The sequence below is a fragment of the Coptis chinensis genome, chromosome 2, assembly GCF_015680905.1.
Source record: "Coptis chinensis isolate HL-2020 chromosome 2, ASM1568090v1, whole genome shotgun sequence".
In the NCBI taxonomy this organism is placed as follows: Eukaryota; Viridiplantae; Streptophyta; class Magnoliopsida; order Ranunculales; family Ranunculaceae; genus Coptis; species Coptis chinensis.
This window is the reverse complement of record NC_141457.1, coordinates 83,524,698-83,545,583: the sequence shown is the minus strand read 5'-3', so window position 1 is coordinate 83,545,583 and position 20,886 is coordinate 83,524,698. Positions and strand designations below refer to the sequence as shown.

The window sequence follows — 20,886 nt, the reverse complement described above, 5'->3', positions numbered from 1 at the left end:
TTCACTCTTTCATACACCCATCAGCTTTGGATATTCCTGTTTGATTTTCTTTTAGTAATTTTGAGTTTGCAACGATTTTATAGCCTCACACCTGTTTGGTACTTTTTAAAAGTTCTTCTATTTTTTTCTAATAATTTGGTTGTGGAATATTGAAAATTCATATCGATTTCTCATGACTTTTATTGATTCAAATGCATATTTGGATATGTAAATCCTATCTAATTAACGTTGATTTTTACAACTGATTGTCAATTTTCTTTAGACTCAGTAGAAGTAGAAAGATGGTGCATTTGGATCACGATAACTTTTCAGTTGCTAACCACCACCCCCAACACACACATTCGCGTAACAGACAGTAAAATATCTCTTTCCCCACACACATTCGCGCAACAGACAGTAAAATATCTCTTTTCAATTCTCCCAATTTTGCAGTCTGAGAATTGAAGAGATGTTCTTAGTGAGTAATCGCTGTATTCCTTTGGTTGATTACTGGCTGCGTCCAGAGTTTTTTGTTGATTTTACTTGTTCATCCGTAGGAAAAAAATGGTGACATATTGAAAGGTTTAGGTTATCCACATAGTTCACATGATACCTTATCTATGGCTGAAGGAGTATATTTATGCAGAGTAGTTTAACAAGCACATTGGTGTAAAGCTTTCTTTTCATCAAGGCCAAAAATTTCGATGTCGGTGATATATGAGACCTCTAAAAACCAATATATTTCGGATATATTGGTGGATATATATCTTTTTGTTGACCGGTCAAAATTTTATTTTGTATGTCGATATATTAAAAAATATCATAAATATTGCTGATTATATTGTTGATATATTAATAAAAAAGTTAATGATATATATTGGATATATTGTATATACAAGAAATTGGGTTAGGGAGTCTGTTTTAGAAAAATTTATACTTAACATATTGAAGAATATTATTTTATAGATTTACTATTATTTGTCTTTTTAAATAGTGAAAACTACTTGTAAATGGCAAAATTTATATTTTTAGGCTTTGACTATAACTATCCATGTTTTGTAGAAGTGGACAATTTAGTTATTGAATTTTGTAACCGTTTTATTCTCTTTTTTACCCTTATATAAGTACCAAATATTTTCACTAAAAGTAAAGTAATAGAATTCACTCAGGCTAAGTCCAATGGTGCAGCAAAACACTAAATATTACGGAAATTCTTATCCAATGGTGCGTCAAAATGCTAACCTGCTAACGCTATCGGTATAAGTTTATTTATCTATAATGTCAATTTTAACGAGATAGCGTCAAGTCTACATGTCAGTATGAGTGGCGGGTAGAAGAAATCTAAGCCACACGTCACACTATGTGGCGGCTAGAAATTTTTTTTAAAATATTTTTTCCCACACCTTTGAGAATGGCGGGGAGAGTGGAGAGTCTAAAAATAAAAAATTCTTTTTTATACGCCATTGGTACTGGTGGCTGTCAAAAGAACTATTGGTTTTGGAAACGCTAACCCGCTAACACTATCCACTATACTATTGTGGTTTGGTGGGATAACGCACCAAACCATTGGACTTAGCCTTATAGACATATATCTGCATTTTAATATGTATATATATAGTATATGAGTGTATCACAAACAAAAACAACACGTTATAAACTTACACATTTTAAAATACATATGCACGACACATTTTAAAATGCAGATGTACTACATTATAAATTTATATTTTTTTTTAAAATGCAGACACGCTACGCATTTTAAAATGTAAATGATTATTTATTGTGTGAGTTTGATTAACTACTATTAAATTTAACCGGTTAGTTTAGGTGGTTGATGATTAGCTGAATGTGGAAGTGATCTTGTTATTCTCTCTTATGATTATGACTGCTCTTATATGCAGTAAAGACTGCGTGTGGGGCAAATTAGGATGCACGGAATTTAATAAAGGTAAAAAAATATTCTGATGAGAATGTGATATTCAAAGTTTTTGTTCATCATCTGTTTCTTAGCCGTTGACATTTGTATCTTCTCTTTTTACCCTTTTCTTTTAGCACTTAGTCCCGGACCACTGAAAACTTAATCACAGGTAAACTAACAGCCACATTGATACACTTCCCGACTTTCCTTTTATTCACGCTTAAAAAGGTTTAAAGGTCACTTATCCCTCAGCAAAAAGTTTACTTCCTATATATCGAGGTTAAAGAGACCTACTCAAGGCTATCACAAGATGTGCTATTTCTATCTGTTTCGCAATCACCAATCAGTTACCCTTTAGGAAATAAAATAAAATAGAAAAACTCTAACATCATTACAGCATTGGATTTTTTGTTAATACTTTAAAACCAATTAATATGAAGCAATACGGAATGCAGCAAAAAATTTGCAACGCTTCTTTTTTACTGTTGCTTAGCTAAAGTAGTTTTAAAAGGAAAACGAAAAATTGCACAAGGCATCTGCCCTTTAGTGAAATTTGGCAAAGTAGTACGTGCATTTACGGCCCTCATCGAAATTGACCCTTAACATATAGGATCTCTAAAAGATCGTAACATCCTAATTGAGAGTATCCTATGTATTTTGTAGGAGCAATTATTGGTTAATTACAATCTTATGCACTATAATAAGCTTAAAAGCAGTGGTACTTGGCAAGAAATTCTGATGAGTCACGTTGCAATTTATATATTTAATAAAGCAGACTTAAATAAATTAAGATGATTGGATTATGGAAAAACTTGGCTTTATTTAAAATTTAGATAAGCATTGGATATATACGAAGGCGCATAAATAGTTCACAACAGTACTGTATAACAATTCGTGATCACTTATTTCCACAAGGAAGAATGAGAAAACTTAGTATTATCTTCTTCTCAATTTAAGTTCGATTATATATATAGCACATTAACTAAAATAGTTTTGTGGCATATACTTTTCGTTATAAAGAGGGATAAGGAGCCTCTAAAACCTTTATTAGCGTGACTGCGTGAGTAGAAAGGTGACTATGTTCATGTGGGTGTTAGTTAGTCTATGTGTTTAGTGGTCCGGGACTTAGTGGTAAAAAAAGATAAAGAAAAAAGAAGATGAAAATGTAAGTTATTTTTCGGCTTTCTTAAATTCCGTGCTCCCATCCGGAAGTCTTTCTAAATCAAAACCGTTAGTCGTAGGCCCATTATGCAGTGCTTCATGATGAATCATATTGGGCCCTTACCCTGTTCGGAAATGCAGGCCCAATGTTTACTTTCATATCATATGTTGATTGTTGATTCTGACACAACAACCTTTGCTCACTCTTTTTCATACCAGCATTTTGATATTAAAACTTAGTTAGAGATAATAATAAAAGGTTAGAGGGAGGTTTTCTGTTTTGTTTTGTTTGGTTTGCTTCCCCTGAATTTTTATCATACTTACAATGAGGGAGAAACTATTTTGAGGAGAGGGAGTGGCAGTTGGAGCTGTTAAAGACTACTTTTTTAGGTGCCCTGAAACGATTTTGAGAGAGGGTATGGCAGTGGCAACTGTTAGAGACTATTTTCTAACATGGCCCTGCTAAAATTGTACTTCGTATCAACTCTAACCATCAATGAACATTATTGTGTCTGAAAAGTGACCGAAAGGAAGGAAAATGAAACATCCCAGAATCCAACTAGTACATGCAGCTAGTTCCACCGTAGCTTTTATTCCTAGAAACAGATTGTTAGTTCTACATAGACTATTCACAAGAATGTTTAGGTAGTGACATCAATCGTCTGTTGATTGTTCCATACAGATTGACATGCAAAGGCACTAGTCAGACCAAACAAAGAGTTATTACTGAGCTTTTCTCTTTGAATATTCATTCTTCAACTTTGAAATGAGCACAAGATAGAAAGCGAGAGAGAACAATTCTTTGTTAAAAGCAACCATCGAATGTAAGAACCTTGTTTTGTCATAAACTCAAAATTACAAGAAGAAACCAATAGGAATATCCAATATTATTCAAAGCTAATGTGTGTGGGAGTGAGTGAAACATAGGGATTAGAGAAAAGTAAGCTGGTATTATGGGATTCAAGCTTTTAGAAAGTATTTACAGTTGTCGGATTAAGGTACTATACATACCATTTGCCTTGTAAAAAGACTGCCGATCTTTATTCTTATCTCTCAATGAGCACAGCAAACAAACAAACTAAAAGCTCCACTTTCTCTTTTTTGTTCTTCTTTGAACCTTCAAATTCCGTGAGTTTTAGATGCCATCTTGCACTTCATCATGGGAATCTCATCTTGCATTCTTACTAGTAATCTTCCCTCCTTTCACCATTTCTTTCTTCTAAAGGTTCCAAACTATAATTATCAAAACTTTGCTTTTCTAGTATGTTACTTTTTGCTTTTACCCTTCGCTGAAAATCTCCACATCAAGTACATTCAAAACTCTGCCTCTAAACCACAACCACAACCTTCCCGAAGAATTACCATTGCAGTCAATAGTACAGTAAGTGTAGCTCAGAAAACTAATACCATCCTCCCATGTCACAGTTATCAATAAATTATTACACATCTATATATATATGCAACACTCATTTAAGTCTCAAGAGCATAATTATTGGTTATTTTTTTTGCAAGATTTAAGCAATATTTACGGCTGAGAAATGCTGACAGGAACTCTAGGCGCTTGTCAGTTCCATTGAGGTGCCTGCTAGTATTCTTCATTAGTGGACACTGGCCAGAGCTCTTGTAAAATTGTAAAAGTTAACTTGGATAAGAAAGGATGGTAGTCCAAAGATAAAGTCATCCATAATTCATTTAGGGTGTGTTTTCCTTTCTTTTCCATAGTGTTTCCATCATAACAAACACACCCTTAGTATTCAATGTGGGATTGGGCAAATGCGCTCTAAAATTTGTGTTTTAAATGAGATCAGTCACTCTTTTAGAGGGTTAAGATAGACCCACACCGGTTACATTGAAGGACCCTAGCCCAAAAGGCTTACATTGCCCGAAGGCTCATCAATCCTGAAGAGGACCTAGCCCGAAGGCTCTCACATTCTCTAGCCCGATGGCTCACTTGGCCCAAAAGCCCATCACATAATTACACAAGAAATAAATCCCAAACAACATTGGATGAGATTCGAACTTACAGAGGGGTACACAACCAATTGAGCTAAAAGCTCTTGTGTACTTGTGTTACATTGATTTACTCTAAAAAAAAGTGAATGTGAACGACGTGACTGTTGTGAAATATATACATGCAGATTTCTCTGAGTTTTACTATGCAAGTATGGTGGATAGTGGTTATGGACAAACAAGACAGTGCTCCTAAGAGGCTAGCACAAGAGGGACTTTCAACTCAAAAGGACAGACTCTAATTGTACTGCCTTGGCTGTGCGAGTAACTGAAATAAGTAACTACATGCCTTTCAAAAAAAAAAAGTAACTACATCCATATATTTGTGAGGTTTTAATTAACTTTGATCTGATGCTATAACTATTAAGTAAGTAATAACATCCGAACCATCCATCAGTGTGGTTTTTACTTTAAGCTGATGCTCTCTTTCTCTCTCTCTCTGCTGATGACCTTTATATAACCACCCCAAGTTTGGCTAACCTTTCTCTAAGCAATTGTCTTTCCTCCTTATAAGCATGTCTCTTCCTTTCTTCTTATCATTTCGATCAGATAAAATATCATTTAAGTATGGTTGTATATAAGAAGCCCATAGGAAAATACGAAAAGTTTCGCGCAACATGCATTCTGTTAACAATGAGAGAGAGAAAGAGAGATTCTTGGTCTTTGCTTTGGTCTAACTTTCTCTTTCTCTCATCATCACTTCTACGATAAAAACATTATTCATCCAATACCCATTGACTGAGATCAGCTCCATTGTTTGTCTCCATCTATATAAGACGTGAGCAGTATAGTCCATTTATTGTGAAAAGCTTCAGCTTGCAGTTTATTGGTAGAGGAGTGGAAGAAACAAAACATATATATAATATAGTGGTCCCTTTGCTCTAGAGTATCAAAGGACAATATTATTGGTGATACACTGATACACATTCATATTAGGTCAGTTTTAACTTGGGTTGCTGCTCTTAGAAATAGAGAAGAGATCTACAGCGCTTATATGTATTTATGTATGATTTGCTTAAGCTCGATCAAGGTCTAAAATTAAGCATACTTGATTGCATGATGCTTGGAGAGAAAAACTTTTCCTTTTTTTGTCTGGTTCCTCACTTGTTTGATTGCTTAATGCGCTTGGATATTTGTTTCTACATACAGAGAAGGAAAAGTAGCATTTTATTTTTGTTGCATCCCACAAGCAATCCATATGCAGATAATGAGTCCATAGGCAAGATCCATCATTTTAATTCTTCACAGAACACTTTTGCCATCTATGACTAATTATCATTACTACCTGCCATGATTAGGTAGCTTGTGTTGTATTTAGTTTTATTTATGCAAGCTAGTATCTCAATTATATATCTTCACAGTTTGTAGCATGGTCTTTTGAGATGGAAAACAAAACTTAAGTTTTGGAGAAAAAAAATAAAAAGATAAGAAAAAACAAGGAAATCTAAGATTGATTTTGTTTCTTTGGTTTTCTTTTTTGAAGTGAAGTATTCAGATATGTTGCCAACAACCTTATCAAACTCATGTCTATCTGAGGAAGCAAGTGGTTCTTCAGGCACAACAAAGGTTCATGGTTTCATTAGCTTGGATCCCACCGGCCATGCTTCTCTCAAGCTTCAGCCCAAGAAGAAACGGAATTTGCCTGGAAATCCAGGTAATATATGATACCATTTTAGTTATATGTGAGATATACACTTAGTATCATCTGTAAAAGATCTTGTGGTTGATCTCTCTAATCCTACATTTTGTTAAATCATTATGTATTTTGATTGATGATTCAGGACCAAATGTTGAAGTAATAGCCTTATCTCCAAAGTCCCTATTGACAAGCAATAGGTTTGTTTGTGAAGTCTGCAACAAGGGATTCCAAAGAGATCAAAACCTTCAATTACATAGAAGGGGCCATAACTTGCCATGGAAACTCAATAAGAGAAACATCAGTGGAGAGTGTATGAAGAAGGTCTATGTCTGCCCAGAGCTTTCATGTGTGCATCACAACCCTGCAAGGGCCTTAGGTGATTTGACTGGTATCAAAAAGCACTTTTCTAGGAAGCATAGGGAGAAGAGGTTAAGATGTGAAAAGTGCTCAAAAATGTATGCGGTTGAGTCCGATTACAAGGCTCATTTAAAGGTCTGTGGAACAAGGGAGACTAGATGTGAATGTGGAAGAGTTTTCACAAGGTAAACGTACTTGTTCCTTGAACACTGCTATCGATTCAAACACAATTGATTACCAAATAAATAGCGCTTTTGTTGCAAGTTTTTATTTGTACATGCAGTTACTTATTATTCTGATTATCTTATATATATATATATATACGTATGTTGCAATGTACAGGAAGGACAAGTATGAGACGCACAGACCATTTTGCGATGCTCTAGCTAGAGAGGCTGGAAGGGTCCAGACCAGCCCAATAATTCCTCCAAGATATCATTTCTCCCAGCAAACTCAACAAAACCCATCCCTTATATTCCCCTCCTCAAACCAAAACCATCCATTAACTATCAACTCATGGGACACACTGTCACCACCAATACAACAACAGCAAGTTAACTTTTTTCAGAAACCAAATATGACTCAATTCTCCAACAGCACAGCTCATATGTCAGCAACAGCAATTCTTCAACAAGCTGCTAATGTAAGTGCTGGATCCATTTCAAGTGGTGCAGCAAGAACTCAGTTAGTAGGTCACATGACTTCTTCTTCTTCTATGGGCCAATTTAATACGAATGATCTTGATCAAGTGAGTGAAGTTGATGTAGAAAATGGAATCTCAAACTACTATATGGGATTTTCACTAAAGAAACTAGCTACTTGGCACAATAATGAATGTTTAACTAGAGACTTCTTGGGTCTTCATGAAGAACGTGGCAGTAACCGTGGTTGGAATGGTACTGATAGTGAGTTGCTTTCTTTCACGTACTAGAAATCTTTGCTTCTAGAAATGTTTGCTTTATAATCGGGACCATTCGATGCTGAAATCCCCTCGGTCTTGTTAAAAGGATGCATGAGGAGGGCATTGTTAAGCCTAAGAAGTGGTACCAAGCTGATCGAGTGGGAGAAAAAAAGGTTCAGCTTTCATTTTGGAGACAGACAGATGTGCCGAGTAAGATTAATGAGATTTCTGGCTTCTCTATGAAAAACAGCCACCACCATTGTTATTGTTGTTGTTGTGCCACGTTCGTCAACATGGCAAGAAAGAGTCAACTAGCGTACGTTCTTCTTCATTGTTAGCTTATGTCTTACATAGTTACCTAACAGTTTTCGTTCTATTGAGACTACAAAGTAAATTTCGGGTTCATGAAGCACAATGGACCTCTGAAATGTGTATTTTTAGTATGTAGCATGCAAGAGTTCATTTGTTCTTGCAATTGGATTATTTGATTATTTATTTGTATCTTGTGTGTAAAAACAGCATTTATTACGATTGATTATGCATTTAATAACTCTACAATAATACTATATCAAAAACAAAACAAAAAAACTCTACAATAATATCAAGGAAGATTATTATTATTTCGGTATTTCATCGATACAGCGATACCTATTTGATCATAACTTAGCTCTATGGGCTCGTATTCTGGGGCTCTGTACTCAAAAGTTGGATCTCACCATCGAATGATTCAATTCCATTAGCTTCGTCAAAATTTCCACAAATCAACAACAGAAAAATATATCTAGAGCAATGTTATAAACATACGTGCATAACTTAACAGAGCAATGGCAATTTTCTTTTTCTTTTTTTTTGGTAAAGAACAATGGCAATTTTCTTACGTTAAGCAATAAATAATGTACAATGAAAATGATATCTTGATATATTCCGGCACACGTTGGAGAAAACCTTAATCAAAACAATGGCAATTTTCCTTTTGATGCAAATGTCACATGAATTTTGTTTTGATTTTGGTTTAGTCTTCTTGCCAGATAATTATTGTCAATCAATCAATTACTATTATTGTAGGGTGTTAATATTCTCACCACCCAACTTTATAAGCTCGCAGCCCGCAGAATATAATGCCCAACTTGTTTGAACCGGACTCCAAATTTTCTGCAAACAAAACCCTTATTTAAGTGCTGATTTTGTCAACATAATGTGGAATTGTGGATTGGTTTGTTTATGCAGTTTAATACCAATTGGGTATCCAGTTATTTTCTGTCAACTGCAAAGATTGCATTTAACTGTTAGAGGAACTATGACGATTTGAGAACACACAGTAAAACGTGAAGTCGTGAACACGTATACGGCATATTCTACTAAAGAAGGTGATACTGTTGTACAAGCTTACATTTTATGCAACTATATCTTATTAAAACCACTGATGGCATCTCCACGTCTCGTAGAAATGCTTCAACAGTATCAAAGTCACAACATATAAACAGAAAAGAATTACAAGAATACTTTCTAAGCTTTGTGTATTTACAGATGTACCGAGGTAGAGACATAAACTAGGAGGGTAATTGGGACAGCACCTGCACCCGAATAAGATCTATACATCTGACTCATAGATTTGTTCCTCTTCAGTGCGAGCATCCTGTTGTCAACACACGTGAAAGCATGTCCTCTTACGTTAAGCAAATTACTTGCATGCTATATACAAGGATACTATAGCAGCTGCTGAGAATAGACGTTACTTTGTAAAAACAATAACATTACTAATACCACTTATAATTATCACAACGATAATACTACTAATAGTTTAATACTATGTATCCATATGATTGGGCTATTATATCATTTTATTACCGTAATTACTTATTCGTAATATTATTATCTTCACTATGACATTATCACTGTAATTACAGAACCCCTCTGAATCCCAAACCATGAGTGCATAGCATCTTCCAACTAGAAACCAGGGAACCATAATATGTGGACAAGTTAATTACGGTACAGAAGCTCCTTTTAAACAAAACTGCGCAAGATAAATCTTGCCATTTAACTGCACAAGATAAATCTAGCCATTAACAAAAAATAAAAACCACTTTTGATTTATTTGTTTATTTTGATAAACCGGTATCTTATTTATTAATATAGAAAAAGTCTTACTTAGTTACTCTTGCAACCAAGTTGAAGAAAATGTCTATGTTTAAAAGTTTCTTTGGTTAAGTCATTAGTGTAGCATAGTCTTTAAAACCTAGAGCAAAGCAAAAATTACTTTTAGCTGAAAAGTTACCTTTCGCTAATGAATACATAATGCTAAAATGACGGAAAAACAATATATGGCGCATAATTGTAAAGTATACAAACTGAACCCTTCTGATGATTCAAGAGAATAAAAAAATACTTACATCTACCGCAAGAGGAATTGGGAATAAATTTATTACTCCAATATCAAAACCAAAGCCACTGTACACAAACACATTAAATGAAAAGCACGTTAGCATAAGAATTAAGCTTGTCTAGAAATCAAGCAACCAAAATAAAATGGAGTTTTAGCGTTGATTAGAAACTCCCAAACAAACTCAACGTGCCGTGGTGACAAGCGTAATCTAAATCAAAATATAGTAATATAAAAGACAGAGTTTTGAATACAGTGGTTGGGTATGACATCGTATGGTGTCTAAAATATTTTGCCTGGGAATATGACCACTGGGGCTAAGAGCATCTTTAATGGTGAGACCTCTTGAGCACCAAACACCAAATTCTTGAAAATTTGGTGTTTTTCATCTTTAATAGTGAGACCTCTTGAATACCAAACCAAACACCAAATCGGCTGGAATTTGGTGTTTGCTTTGGTGTTAAACCAAATGTACGACGCGGTGTTTTGAACACTGCGCGGCTTTCCCAACACCACGTGGGCAAAAACACTTACTCATTTCTGGACAAAAACAAGCCTCTATTGTGGGCATTGTGGGCTTTTCTCTCGCGGTGTTCCGAAAGAAGCGGCTGTGTTGGCCTTTATTTGGTGCGGTTTTGGAAACACCGCGACGTGCATTTGGTGCTCACTCTTTGATGTTTCCACTGAAGTTATTTGGTGTTGGTTTGCTCAAAAAAATTTGGTGTTTTTCAGGTCTTACCATTAAAGATGCTCTAAAGTTAACAATATAAGTTGTGTATATAATTGTACCAAGATGGTAACCCATACAACAATAAACATACACACAGTGAAAAAAAACACAGAAAAGAAAGTAAGAAAGAACGAAAGAAAGAAGACAGAGTATACCTGTGAGACAGAACTAGTTGCCATACATATGGAATAAAAAACTCTTCTGGATGATTCTCTTGCTCATACGTGAATCGTAATTGAGTGAACATCTGTTAAGATTTAACATATCACAATTGTCCTTGAATGATACCCAACTTTTCTTTCATTCAATTTATTTTTTTCTCCTTCTGAGAAGGATATTTATTTTAATTCAGAGACAAAAAATGCATTTTAATATCAAAATGACATTGAACTCTACCTTCATCCCTTCCCCTCGCCAAGATCGGCAGTTGATAATTATAACTTGGAGGACTTTCTCTACGGACCATTCACCTTCTGTTCTCTGGGCATCCATGCGACTGTTGAAGAAATCTAAAACCTGAAATGTGAAGGGGGTATTAGGCACTGGAGAAAGAAAAAATGTAAAGTGTTGGACAAGAACTTAAAATGACCAAGTCATGACAACTAGGGAGACAAAATATTAATTCCACGAAAACTGTCACCTACAGTTACTTCATGCCAAAAAAAATTAGTAATCAAATGGTAAAGAATACTTTCGATTATAGACAAACACTATAAAAGAGAATAATACTGTGTAATTGAACACTCTTATTGCTTACAGAATAAATATTTTCGAGCAGCTCGTTAAATCGTGGATGATTTTTGAAAGGCTGAAAAACTTCTTGTCGGTGCATAATGGCATACACAACCTGCATATGAATTGGATATATTATCAAGAGAACACACTGAAAATTGTCTCGAGGTGCGTTGCAACAAAACCAGTAATTACCTCTGGATTTCGAGGGAGTGCATATGTGAGAATCGCATTTAAGATTTCCAGAACAATTCTTAAAAAGTCAGTATAAATGTGCAGCTCCGCAGACTGCAGAGATTTGAACCTTTCTTAGCTATGGAAGGATTAGACAAATGTTCCACAAAAGGGCTGATTTGGAAACAACATACTAGAAGACAAAAACTAAAGAGAGTTACCATATCTTCCATAATGGTGCCGCCTTCTATTGAATTGGCTTTAGTTTGAAACACATTTTTTTGCTCAGCGAGTTTGGTATATCTATGAAAGAAAGCAACTTAGGAAAGCAGCTTATACAAAGAACTCAAAAAAGGTTTCCATCTAAAATGAGGTGGGTCATATTGCATTCAGGGAAACAGATGCTAAATTCAAAGTAACAGCAGAAGAAACTCTTAGAGACCAGGAACAACTAATACTATACTACACGTAGCATACTTGCGCGAGAGCATATCGAAAAGGCTGACCAGCCTCTGTGATGCATATGCACTTAATCTGTGGACATGTGGAGCCATATTTGCCAAAGTTGCAAGACAGTTCGTATGAAGGTAAACATCCTGTTACAGACCAACAATGATAACATATTAGAGGATGTACAAGACATGAGAACAGATAAGTACAAAACTCTTATTTTGGGGTTTGCATCTTCTGTGAATTCTCATGACAATGTATTAAGCAACTTAATACATGGAAGTATAAAACCTCTTAAGTTTTTCCTTTCAATACTTTGTTTACCTTACCACATGCCAAGGCATCATGTAAGGACTATGAAACAAATCAAAACAAATCATTTTGATATTAAGTATCACAAAGGAGAAGCATTGCGGAACATCCTCAAGATTTTGAAGAAGCTATATACAATTGAATGCATTAGTAAAGAGATGCTTGTGAGCATCCTTTCTGGAAGATGCAATTGTTTTTTGCTTCAAAGGTGTCCTCTATCATCGTATATCCTTCTCCTTTTAAATAACATAACAGAGACACCTTCTGTAAGTTTGTTTAACGTGGTTTTTGCCTCATTTGGTTTCCATAAAACTTTCATTTCTATAATCTCTTCCTTTTCCAAAGCTTATTACATATTTCAAATTCTTGAATATGGCATACCCGTAACTTCGACAAGTTGTACTTCACAGTCCTTATTAGTATTATAACCATCAGAGAACCAAGCGATGTGTTATGAAGAAGCCGTTCTTGGTACCATGGGACGCTCGGAAGTATCTGAATTAGGCAAACGAAATAATTAGAATCTCTACCAAAACTGCTTTCCAAGTGCAAGAAGTGAATGAAATAAACTGAGATGTACAAGCCAAACTCATAAAAGTAAATCTTACCAGCTTGTGAATACTGGCGTTGAAAGAAGAATCTTGACTGAGTATGAGAAGGATAATTAGCAACATGTAAATTTGATTTGAAGTCCTCCTTGAAGCATTATACAGTGTTTCCAGTATGGGCATCAGCTATTGATTTCATTACCACATAAACACAAACATTATTAGTCTATGATGCCATAAACTTCCATCAGGTGTTGTACAGGTAGATTGCTTTAACAAAATCAATCACAAACAAATTAAGAATGAGCTGAGTACAAAGAAGAGCTACCAATGAAATTCATGAAGGCTTCATTAAAACCAACTCATGGGTGCCTTTGAGTAAAATATAGAAGTATGAACATGGATATGGCTTTGATATATCACTCATTGTAACAGAAATTTTCTTGGTAAAAGAAATGTATTAACCAAAGGAAAACAGAAATAGATTAAGGAAAGACAACAAGACTCTTTGTTTGCTTAGTGAATACCATTTATTTTTACTTTTTTTTATATATATTTAATATATGCAGTATAGGGTTGCGGCTTTACTTAAGATAAACGTCATTGTATCATTTGTGTATAGTTAATTTGTGAACACCTCATATTCCAAAAACATTAGTAAGATTTTGTACTGCTCTCTATTTTACATTGAATAATGAGTTAATTTGTGTAAACTTTAAACATCATTGAGAAGTATTTACAGGTTACAAGAAATAAGGAAATAAAAAGGCATAATTCGTAGTTGGGATATCCAGGACAGCATTAGTAATGTACTGTCTAGATACAGATACGGTGGGTATTTTACAGTAGTCAGGTGTCACCATAGCTACTTATACTAAACATATTATTCGTGGAGTAACCTATTTTCCAGAAAAATGTTCCAGAAGTAGAAAATACTGCATTTTATATTTCTTGGTTTAATACGAAATTTTTTCAGTAATTTATTGGCAAAGACTTTTTTGGTTTTTTTCTTATCTTTTTAAACAGTAACAGTTAGACTCCGGACTCCCACCATTTGATACAAGCAGTTTTATAGTTTATACAAATGCCAATCACCAGAGAAGCTGAAAAAGATATGAGCATGAGCACAAGTTTTCTAGGAGCACAACCTTATTAAGAAGGGAAACTCGAGGATCCAAATGCATACCAGAGTGTCCAAATCAGTTCGCACCAAGACATACTCCAAAAAGTTGGAGTTCCCATGAACCAAGGAGTACAGTAGTAGGACCGAAACTTCATCAGCCAAGTGCCTGCAGTCAACATCATAGAACGGACTTTGGTTTTAAATTTACAAATTTCATTTGAGACCTATGCATTGCAATGATGTAAGACCTTTCACGGAATTATGTCAAATCCGAAATCACAATGACCACTAACTGTACTGATGAAGAAAATTGTCATTTAATTCAGAAACAGGTGCAACAGAAACTCACTGTCCAAGTGTGTCAAACAGAGAAGCAAAAGATAATCTCACAAGCGGTCCACTATGTACATTTCCCTCAATATCTACGCGATCAACTGCATCCAGGAATTCAATTGCAAAACCTCGATTATTTTCTAATGTACCAAATTCTAATACCAGAGAGAAGAAAGAAAAGCCAATCTTACATTCAACATCCCTAGCATTTTCTAGGGCCTTGCAGTATGGGTTGTCGGAAAAATATAAATGTTCCTTCATCAGAGAATCTAAATTCACATCGTCTCCATGTTTGTCTGTAATGCACTCAGTCACCATAACACATTTTCGATAATGAGTAAGAACGAGCAAAAGAAGGAGACTGTTGTCTGCCAATGGGTTCCTTGATCCTTCACCATTCGAACTGACAAAATAATTGAATGGATAGAGCACAAAGTTGGCTGCAAGACATCATAAACCATGTTAAGGGATTACACAGGGAGCCTTAACTGGCTCTTTTTTTAAGGCTTGAAATCCTATCGACCACAAGTGTAATTAAATTCCTATGAATTAGATGAGTAAAAAAAAATCTATTTTTTTTTATCGGCACAGTGAAGACTTTCATTCACATAAAATGTAGGTTGAGGTAACCTACACAAACAAGGAAAAAGGGAAAACAAAAAAATACAAGAATATCATCAAATACTGAAACCCTAACATACCCCAAATCAAGGGTCTCTATACAAAATACCCCCCATCTCCCTAACACACCCAGAATTACATTGGTAAAACTCCCTAGGCCAGTGAGTTTTGACCCTCAACCTTGCACATGTGGGAAGTATGCACAATCACTGAGCCATAGTCCTGTGTGCTTCATACTTAATACAGAAGCTCATCAAGTTAAGTGTCAACTGGGATTATTTTTAAACGCTCTAATCAGAAAAGTCTACATATAATTATAACAGTACAAAAAGAAACTGAACAAATCCCTAGGATTAAAACATATCAACTAGTATCATACCAGCAGCAGAACCAACTTTGTGCAGAACACCAGGCTGACCACCATCAGAAAAAATTGAATGAGTAGCACCACTTGCGGGTATACGCGGTCGTGTAATGTAGTTAAGCAACAGTCTGCGAACACTCAATCCGACCACAGAACTATCCTGATAATGAAAACTTGTTTTATGAGAACACAACAGTACACTTGGAATATCTGAACACATAAAAAACAAGTCCTGCTCACCTGAACCATTGCTGCATCAATAAATGGGTGCACATCTCTTGGCCCAGGAGATGGTCCTGAGCGAAGCTGAGTTGACATAGCCACAAGCACAAAATTCAGCAATTCATGATGTAGAAGGTATGTTTGAGAACTAGCAACAAAAAGTAATAGAATATTAGGATCAGAATGTTAATAAGAATCTCATCAGGAATCCCAAGATTTCTTAAAAAGCAGAACACACCTTACATCTGATGTGCCAATAAAGCTAAGCACACCATGCATAACAAAACTTCCAATGTCTTGATCTGTTTCAAAAAAAGAAGGCGGCCCGTAAATATAACCCAAAGAGTAATAACATTCTTAATGAATGACTAAGAAGTAACAGAAGGGTATTTCCCGGTCCGGATACATATAGGCTCAATTGCACGAATTCACCTGCAATCTACTTGAGAGTTATTATCCGATTCGGGAAAATCTCATCCTACTCGTGAACAGTAGAAGAAGAGGCGCTTATCTACAAACCATCAAATGACCTTAACAATATTACACGTACAAGAGGGAAACTTGACACTTACCCTTGGGGAAGTTTTTTGATGTTGCTTCATCTTCAGTGAGAGATAAATATAACTCGTCAAACTTATCACTCTTGGCATTTTCAATAGTGTATTTTAAAAAAATAGATGATATGTATGCTGCATTTATAGCCTTCATATAAGCTGTTGTTGGCACTGTAGTTGTCGACATAGCTTCTTGCAGACTCAATACCAAATGAATCAGTATCTTTGCAAGATGCCTTGTGTTGTAGTTGTTTTTCACTACATAACATAAAATAAATCATTATACCGACACAAAAAAATAATAATAATAAAATAAAACAAGTTCAAATCAACCAACCGAAAGCTTGGCAAGCTTGACGAACACGATAGGTAGGCCATGGAAGAGTAAAAGGGAGCTCGAGTAATTTATACCAAAATTCAGAAGAAAGTGGGAATGATTTTTCACCAACAAATCTACTTATTAGATATTCTGCTGTGTCCTGCCCCGGTGTCGATGGCACGCCTCCCATTTTTTTTTTTTTTTTTTTTTAAAGTTAAATTTGACAAGTTTGGATCTTTGAGGATGGCATTGGTGGGGAATGAGATTTACAAGTGATATTGTTTGATTTGGAAGTATAATTTTGGTTTTTCTGGATGTGTTTTGGGAATAGGAGGAGGAAGCCTTTGAAATGAAGATTTAATAAGAAAACGACGACTTCGTTGATTAAGCCGTTTTTTCTTTTTATCTTACCAAATATACCCCTTGCGAGTCGACTCAGTCAAAGCCCAAACCGCGTTTGAAATCTTCGCATTGGGATTGATAAAAAGGGTAATTCCGTCTTAACGTGTGTTTCTAATTGTAGTAGTACTGAAAATGGGCAACACGTGGCCCCTTTGCTTATTAATCTCCTCTTGGAATCTTCATGAGTAAACTTCCACCACTGTAAGTCCAGGACGGCAAGACCTCTTGCAATCATTTACACGACCATTTAAGACATTTGGGAAAAACAAACATAAAAGTAAAAAGTAAATATCTGATAATTCTTTGAATCTAATTCTATGGGAAACCATGTATTGGCATAAATACATTTTAGTATCCCAACTTTAAAAAAAATAAAAAAAAATAATTTTAGATACATTTAGCTTCTTAAATTATTCTTCCTTTTATTAGGGCGTACCCAAAATATTTATTGACTAAAACAAGTCATTATTTATTGAATATAACTCGTAGGACCTATACTAAACTCTTATTTTAAATAAGTTTGTGATTTGGCTGAGAACTCAACCAACTTGACTTATTCTGCAAATTAATATTGATTTGGACAATGGGCATTTAGTTAGTATATAATTAACTCGGTTACTCGTTAGATCTAATATCGCGACGTATTCTACTTCATAATTTTCTATATGAACTTTTAGTTAAAATTTGAAGTACTTATTTTGTTGGTTGACAAATGTATTTTCTTGGGTTCAACTTGAAATAGCTTAATGGTTAATCTCATTTTCAATATGTTTGACTCTAATGATTTAAATCGTCTTGAACTATATTATTTCATACTCACCATGATTGAGTCTACGAATCCCTCAACATGTGAACTGGTCTAGTTAACCTTTGTCCAATAAACAAATTCGAATTTTCATTCTCCTAGCCTAACCACATCCAAAACAGAATACATGCACTTCCATAGACAATCTTCACAACCTTGCGGACACGAAATCAGCAACACGACTTTCCCCCTCAGTACTGCATTTCATCAAACAACTATGGTGTTGAAAGCCAAACAAACAACTAATTAAGGCTTAATATACCCAATTCCAAATTCATTACAAAATTGCTCCGAGTTGCTGCAAGACAAAAGTTAGAAACACTAAAGAAGATGACTTCGTAATTTAAAATCAAGTTCAAGTTTGACTTAAATGGGGTTCATTTTGTTATTCACTTTGTGTAGAAGGGGATGAAGAAAAATGTGAAAAAAAACTTTCACTAAAAAAAACGGTACCAAATAGACGTGTTTGCTTTTTTTTTTTTTAATCCTTTTGCCTCTGCCCTTATTAGAAATACCCCAAATTAATTTTGGGATATATTATTGGATTTAGGCAGTTATTGGGATATGACAAAAACTTATGTTAGTTATGAGGTATGAGAGTGTTTTTATGGGTGTGTCCAAGATCATCCTTGTAGATTATTCAATTATTCATTAGTTTGACCTGCTAATTACTACTACTTGTTTTAATTTGGACAAAGTAAACTTATACCAAACAATCAAATTAATGTGCATCGGAGTATTAGACTTCTAGTTTATTTAGAATTTAAGAGAGTGACTCTTTAAGGACGGATGGGGAAAATAGTAACTCTCAAAACCACAAGGACCGGGTAGATGAAAGTGATATATATATATATATATATATAAAAGGTCCTTTTAGGAGCTTATATATATACAGCCCGACTCCTAAAATGACCTTAAATAAGTACCAAATCTAAAATACCCACAACTTTACCTACAAAATGATTTAAAATCTAATCTTTTGTGCATATGATCTACTAACCATAACGAACATCTCTACAAAAATTCAACTCGTTTGATATCCTTTAACTTATATAAAATTGTTTTCCACTTTTGAAAATATATATAAAGGTCCAGAAATGTATAGTTTTTGCAATCATCTTTTGCTAATATTAAAAATTGTCAAACGAGTTGAATTTTTGTAGAGATGTTCGTTATGATTAGTAGATAATATGCACAAAATATTAGGTTTTAAATCATTTTGTAGGTGAAGTTGTGAGTGTTTTAGATTTAGTCCTTATTTAAGGTCATTGTAGGAGCCGAGCCGAGCTGATATATATGTGTGTGTGTGTGTGTGTGTGTGTGTGTGTGTGTGTGTGTGTGTGTGTGTGTATATATATATACCATTAACGTGAAATTAAAAATGGCTCGGGTAGATAAAAAGTCAAATATACCCCTAGCACGAAATAATAAATGACCCGACTCAACCGAAACGACCCGGTGTATATAGTATGAATAATGATTGTTCATACCTATTTGGGGTATGAACAACCACTGTTCATACTTCAATATAAACTATGAACAATCACTGTTCAAATAAATATTAAACAGTGATTGTTCATACCTATTTTGGGTATAAACAATCATTGTTCATACCTTAACATAATGTATGATCAATATGAACATTCATTGTTCATACCTATTTGGGTTGTTTATACCTTAACATGAGTTATGAACACTCATTGATCATACATCAACATAATGTATGATTAGTAAGAACACTTATTAGAGTATGAACAATCATTATTCATACTTCAATATAAGCTATGAATAATCATTGTTCATACCTCAACATAATGTATAATCAGTAAGAACACCTATTGGAGTATAAACAATAATTGTTCATAACTATTTGGGGTATGAACATTGTTCATACCTCAACGAACATAATGTATGCTAGTAAGAACACCTATTGGAGTACATATGAACAATCATTATTTATACCTCACTATGAGCTATGAGCAATCATTGCTCATACATTAATATATTGTATGAAATACATTCACCTATTTGGATATGAACAACAATCATTATTCATACATCAACATAAGGTATGAACACTCATTGCTCATAGCAAACCGACATAAAGAGATATTTATTTCAAATCCAGATTATTTGTTATTATAAGTTATTTTCATTCGAAAACTGGTTTTTAGGGTTATTTTCACCTGAAATTTGTCCTTGAGAATAATAAAAAAAAAAAAAACGCTGGTTATGAGAGTTATTTTCACTTGAAAATAAATGGGCCTTGGGACCAATTTATTGTTCGAATATATTAAACCATCACTAGTTAGTTATCTAATAATGCTTAGTCAATTCACCGAAATATTGGTGGAAAGATGTTATCTTAAAAGGTCAACTACCAGAATGATTGATCTACAGATTTTGTGGGTATGAAGCATTCATCATAAATATTATCTTTACAAAATTTCAATGCATTTGGAAACCTCTAACATAGATAAAAATTGTTGTTATATTTAAAAAGAAATCTAATGGTCTAGAAATTTCGAGTTTTTGCAATCATTTTTTGCCAATGTTAAAGGTTTCCAAATGAGCTGAAATTTTGTGGATATGATCTTAATGTTAAGTATATCATATTCACAAAAAATTAGGGTTGAATTCATTTTCTAGGTGAAGTTTTGCTTACGTACTTATTTTGAGTTAACTTAAGTAGTTACTTTTTTAGAGAATTACTATATATATATATATATATATATATATATATATATATATATATATATATATATATATATATATATATATATATATATCACTCACAATGACTGGGTAGATGAAAGGTCAAGTATATACCATTAACGCGAAATTAAAAA

The 20,886-nt window shown here is 34.3% G+C and overlaps 2 protein-coding genes across 5 annotated transcripts; one reads left to right on the top strand and one right to left on the bottom strand.

Annotated features, from left to right (window-relative positions):
• The first annotated feature begins 1,893 nt into the window (after positions 1–1,893).
• Positions 1,894–8,496, top strand: LOC147518368 (protein indeterminate-domain 12-like). 2 transcript variants are annotated; one of them, XM_086590230.1, is made up of 4 exons: positions 1,894–1,927; positions 6,557–6,722; positions 6,850–7,249; positions 7,407–8,496. In XM_086590230.1, the coding sequence occupies exons 2-4, from the start codon at positions 6,566–6,568 to the stop codon at positions 7,993–7,995; spliced, it is 1,146 nt and encodes a 381-aa protein (XP_086446356.1). In that variant the 5' UTR covers positions 1,894–1,927; positions 6,557–6,565; the 3' UTR covers positions 7,996–8,496. The 2 variants fall into 2 exon arrangements, with proteins under 2 accessions (XP_086446356.1, XP_086446355.1); XM_086590229.1 differs by lacking the exon at positions 1,894–1,927 and adding an exon at positions 5,098–6,004 and having other exon boundaries at positions 6,552–6,722.
• Positions 8,497–9,356: 860 nt separating this feature from the next.
• Positions 9,357–17,202, bottom strand: LOC147518367 (dyggve-melchior-clausen syndrome protein). Of its 3 annotated transcripts, none has more exons than XM_086590226.1 (18): positions 16,849–17,193; positions 16,530–16,769; positions 16,196–16,259; positions 15,976–16,105; positions 15,751–15,895; positions 14,942–15,190; positions 14,767–14,851; positions 14,481–14,583; positions 13,355–13,480; positions 13,128–13,241; positions 12,462–12,580; positions 12,206–12,287; positions 12,006–12,098; positions 11,836–11,925; positions 11,475–11,594; positions 11,234–11,325; positions 10,359–10,416; positions 9,357–9,601 (listed from the first exon to the last, which is right to left on the bottom strand). In XM_086590226.1, the coding sequence occupies exons 1-18, from the start codon at positions 17,018–17,020 to the stop codon at positions 9,557–9,559; spliced, it is 2,127 nt and encodes a 708-aa protein (XP_086446352.1). In that variant the 5' UTR covers positions 17,021–17,193; the 3' UTR covers positions 9,357–9,556. The 3 variants fall into 3 exon arrangements, with proteins under 3 accessions (XP_086446352.1, XP_086446353.1, XP_086446351.1); XM_086590227.1 differs by lacking the exon at positions 9,357–9,601 and adding an exon at positions 9,611–10,009 and having other exon boundaries at positions 15,976–16,041; positions 16,849–17,202; XM_086590225.1 differs by lacking the exon at positions 9,357–9,601 and adding an exon at positions 9,612–10,009 and having other exon boundaries at positions 16,849–17,194.
• Positions 17,203–20,886: the final 3,684 nt, after the last annotated feature.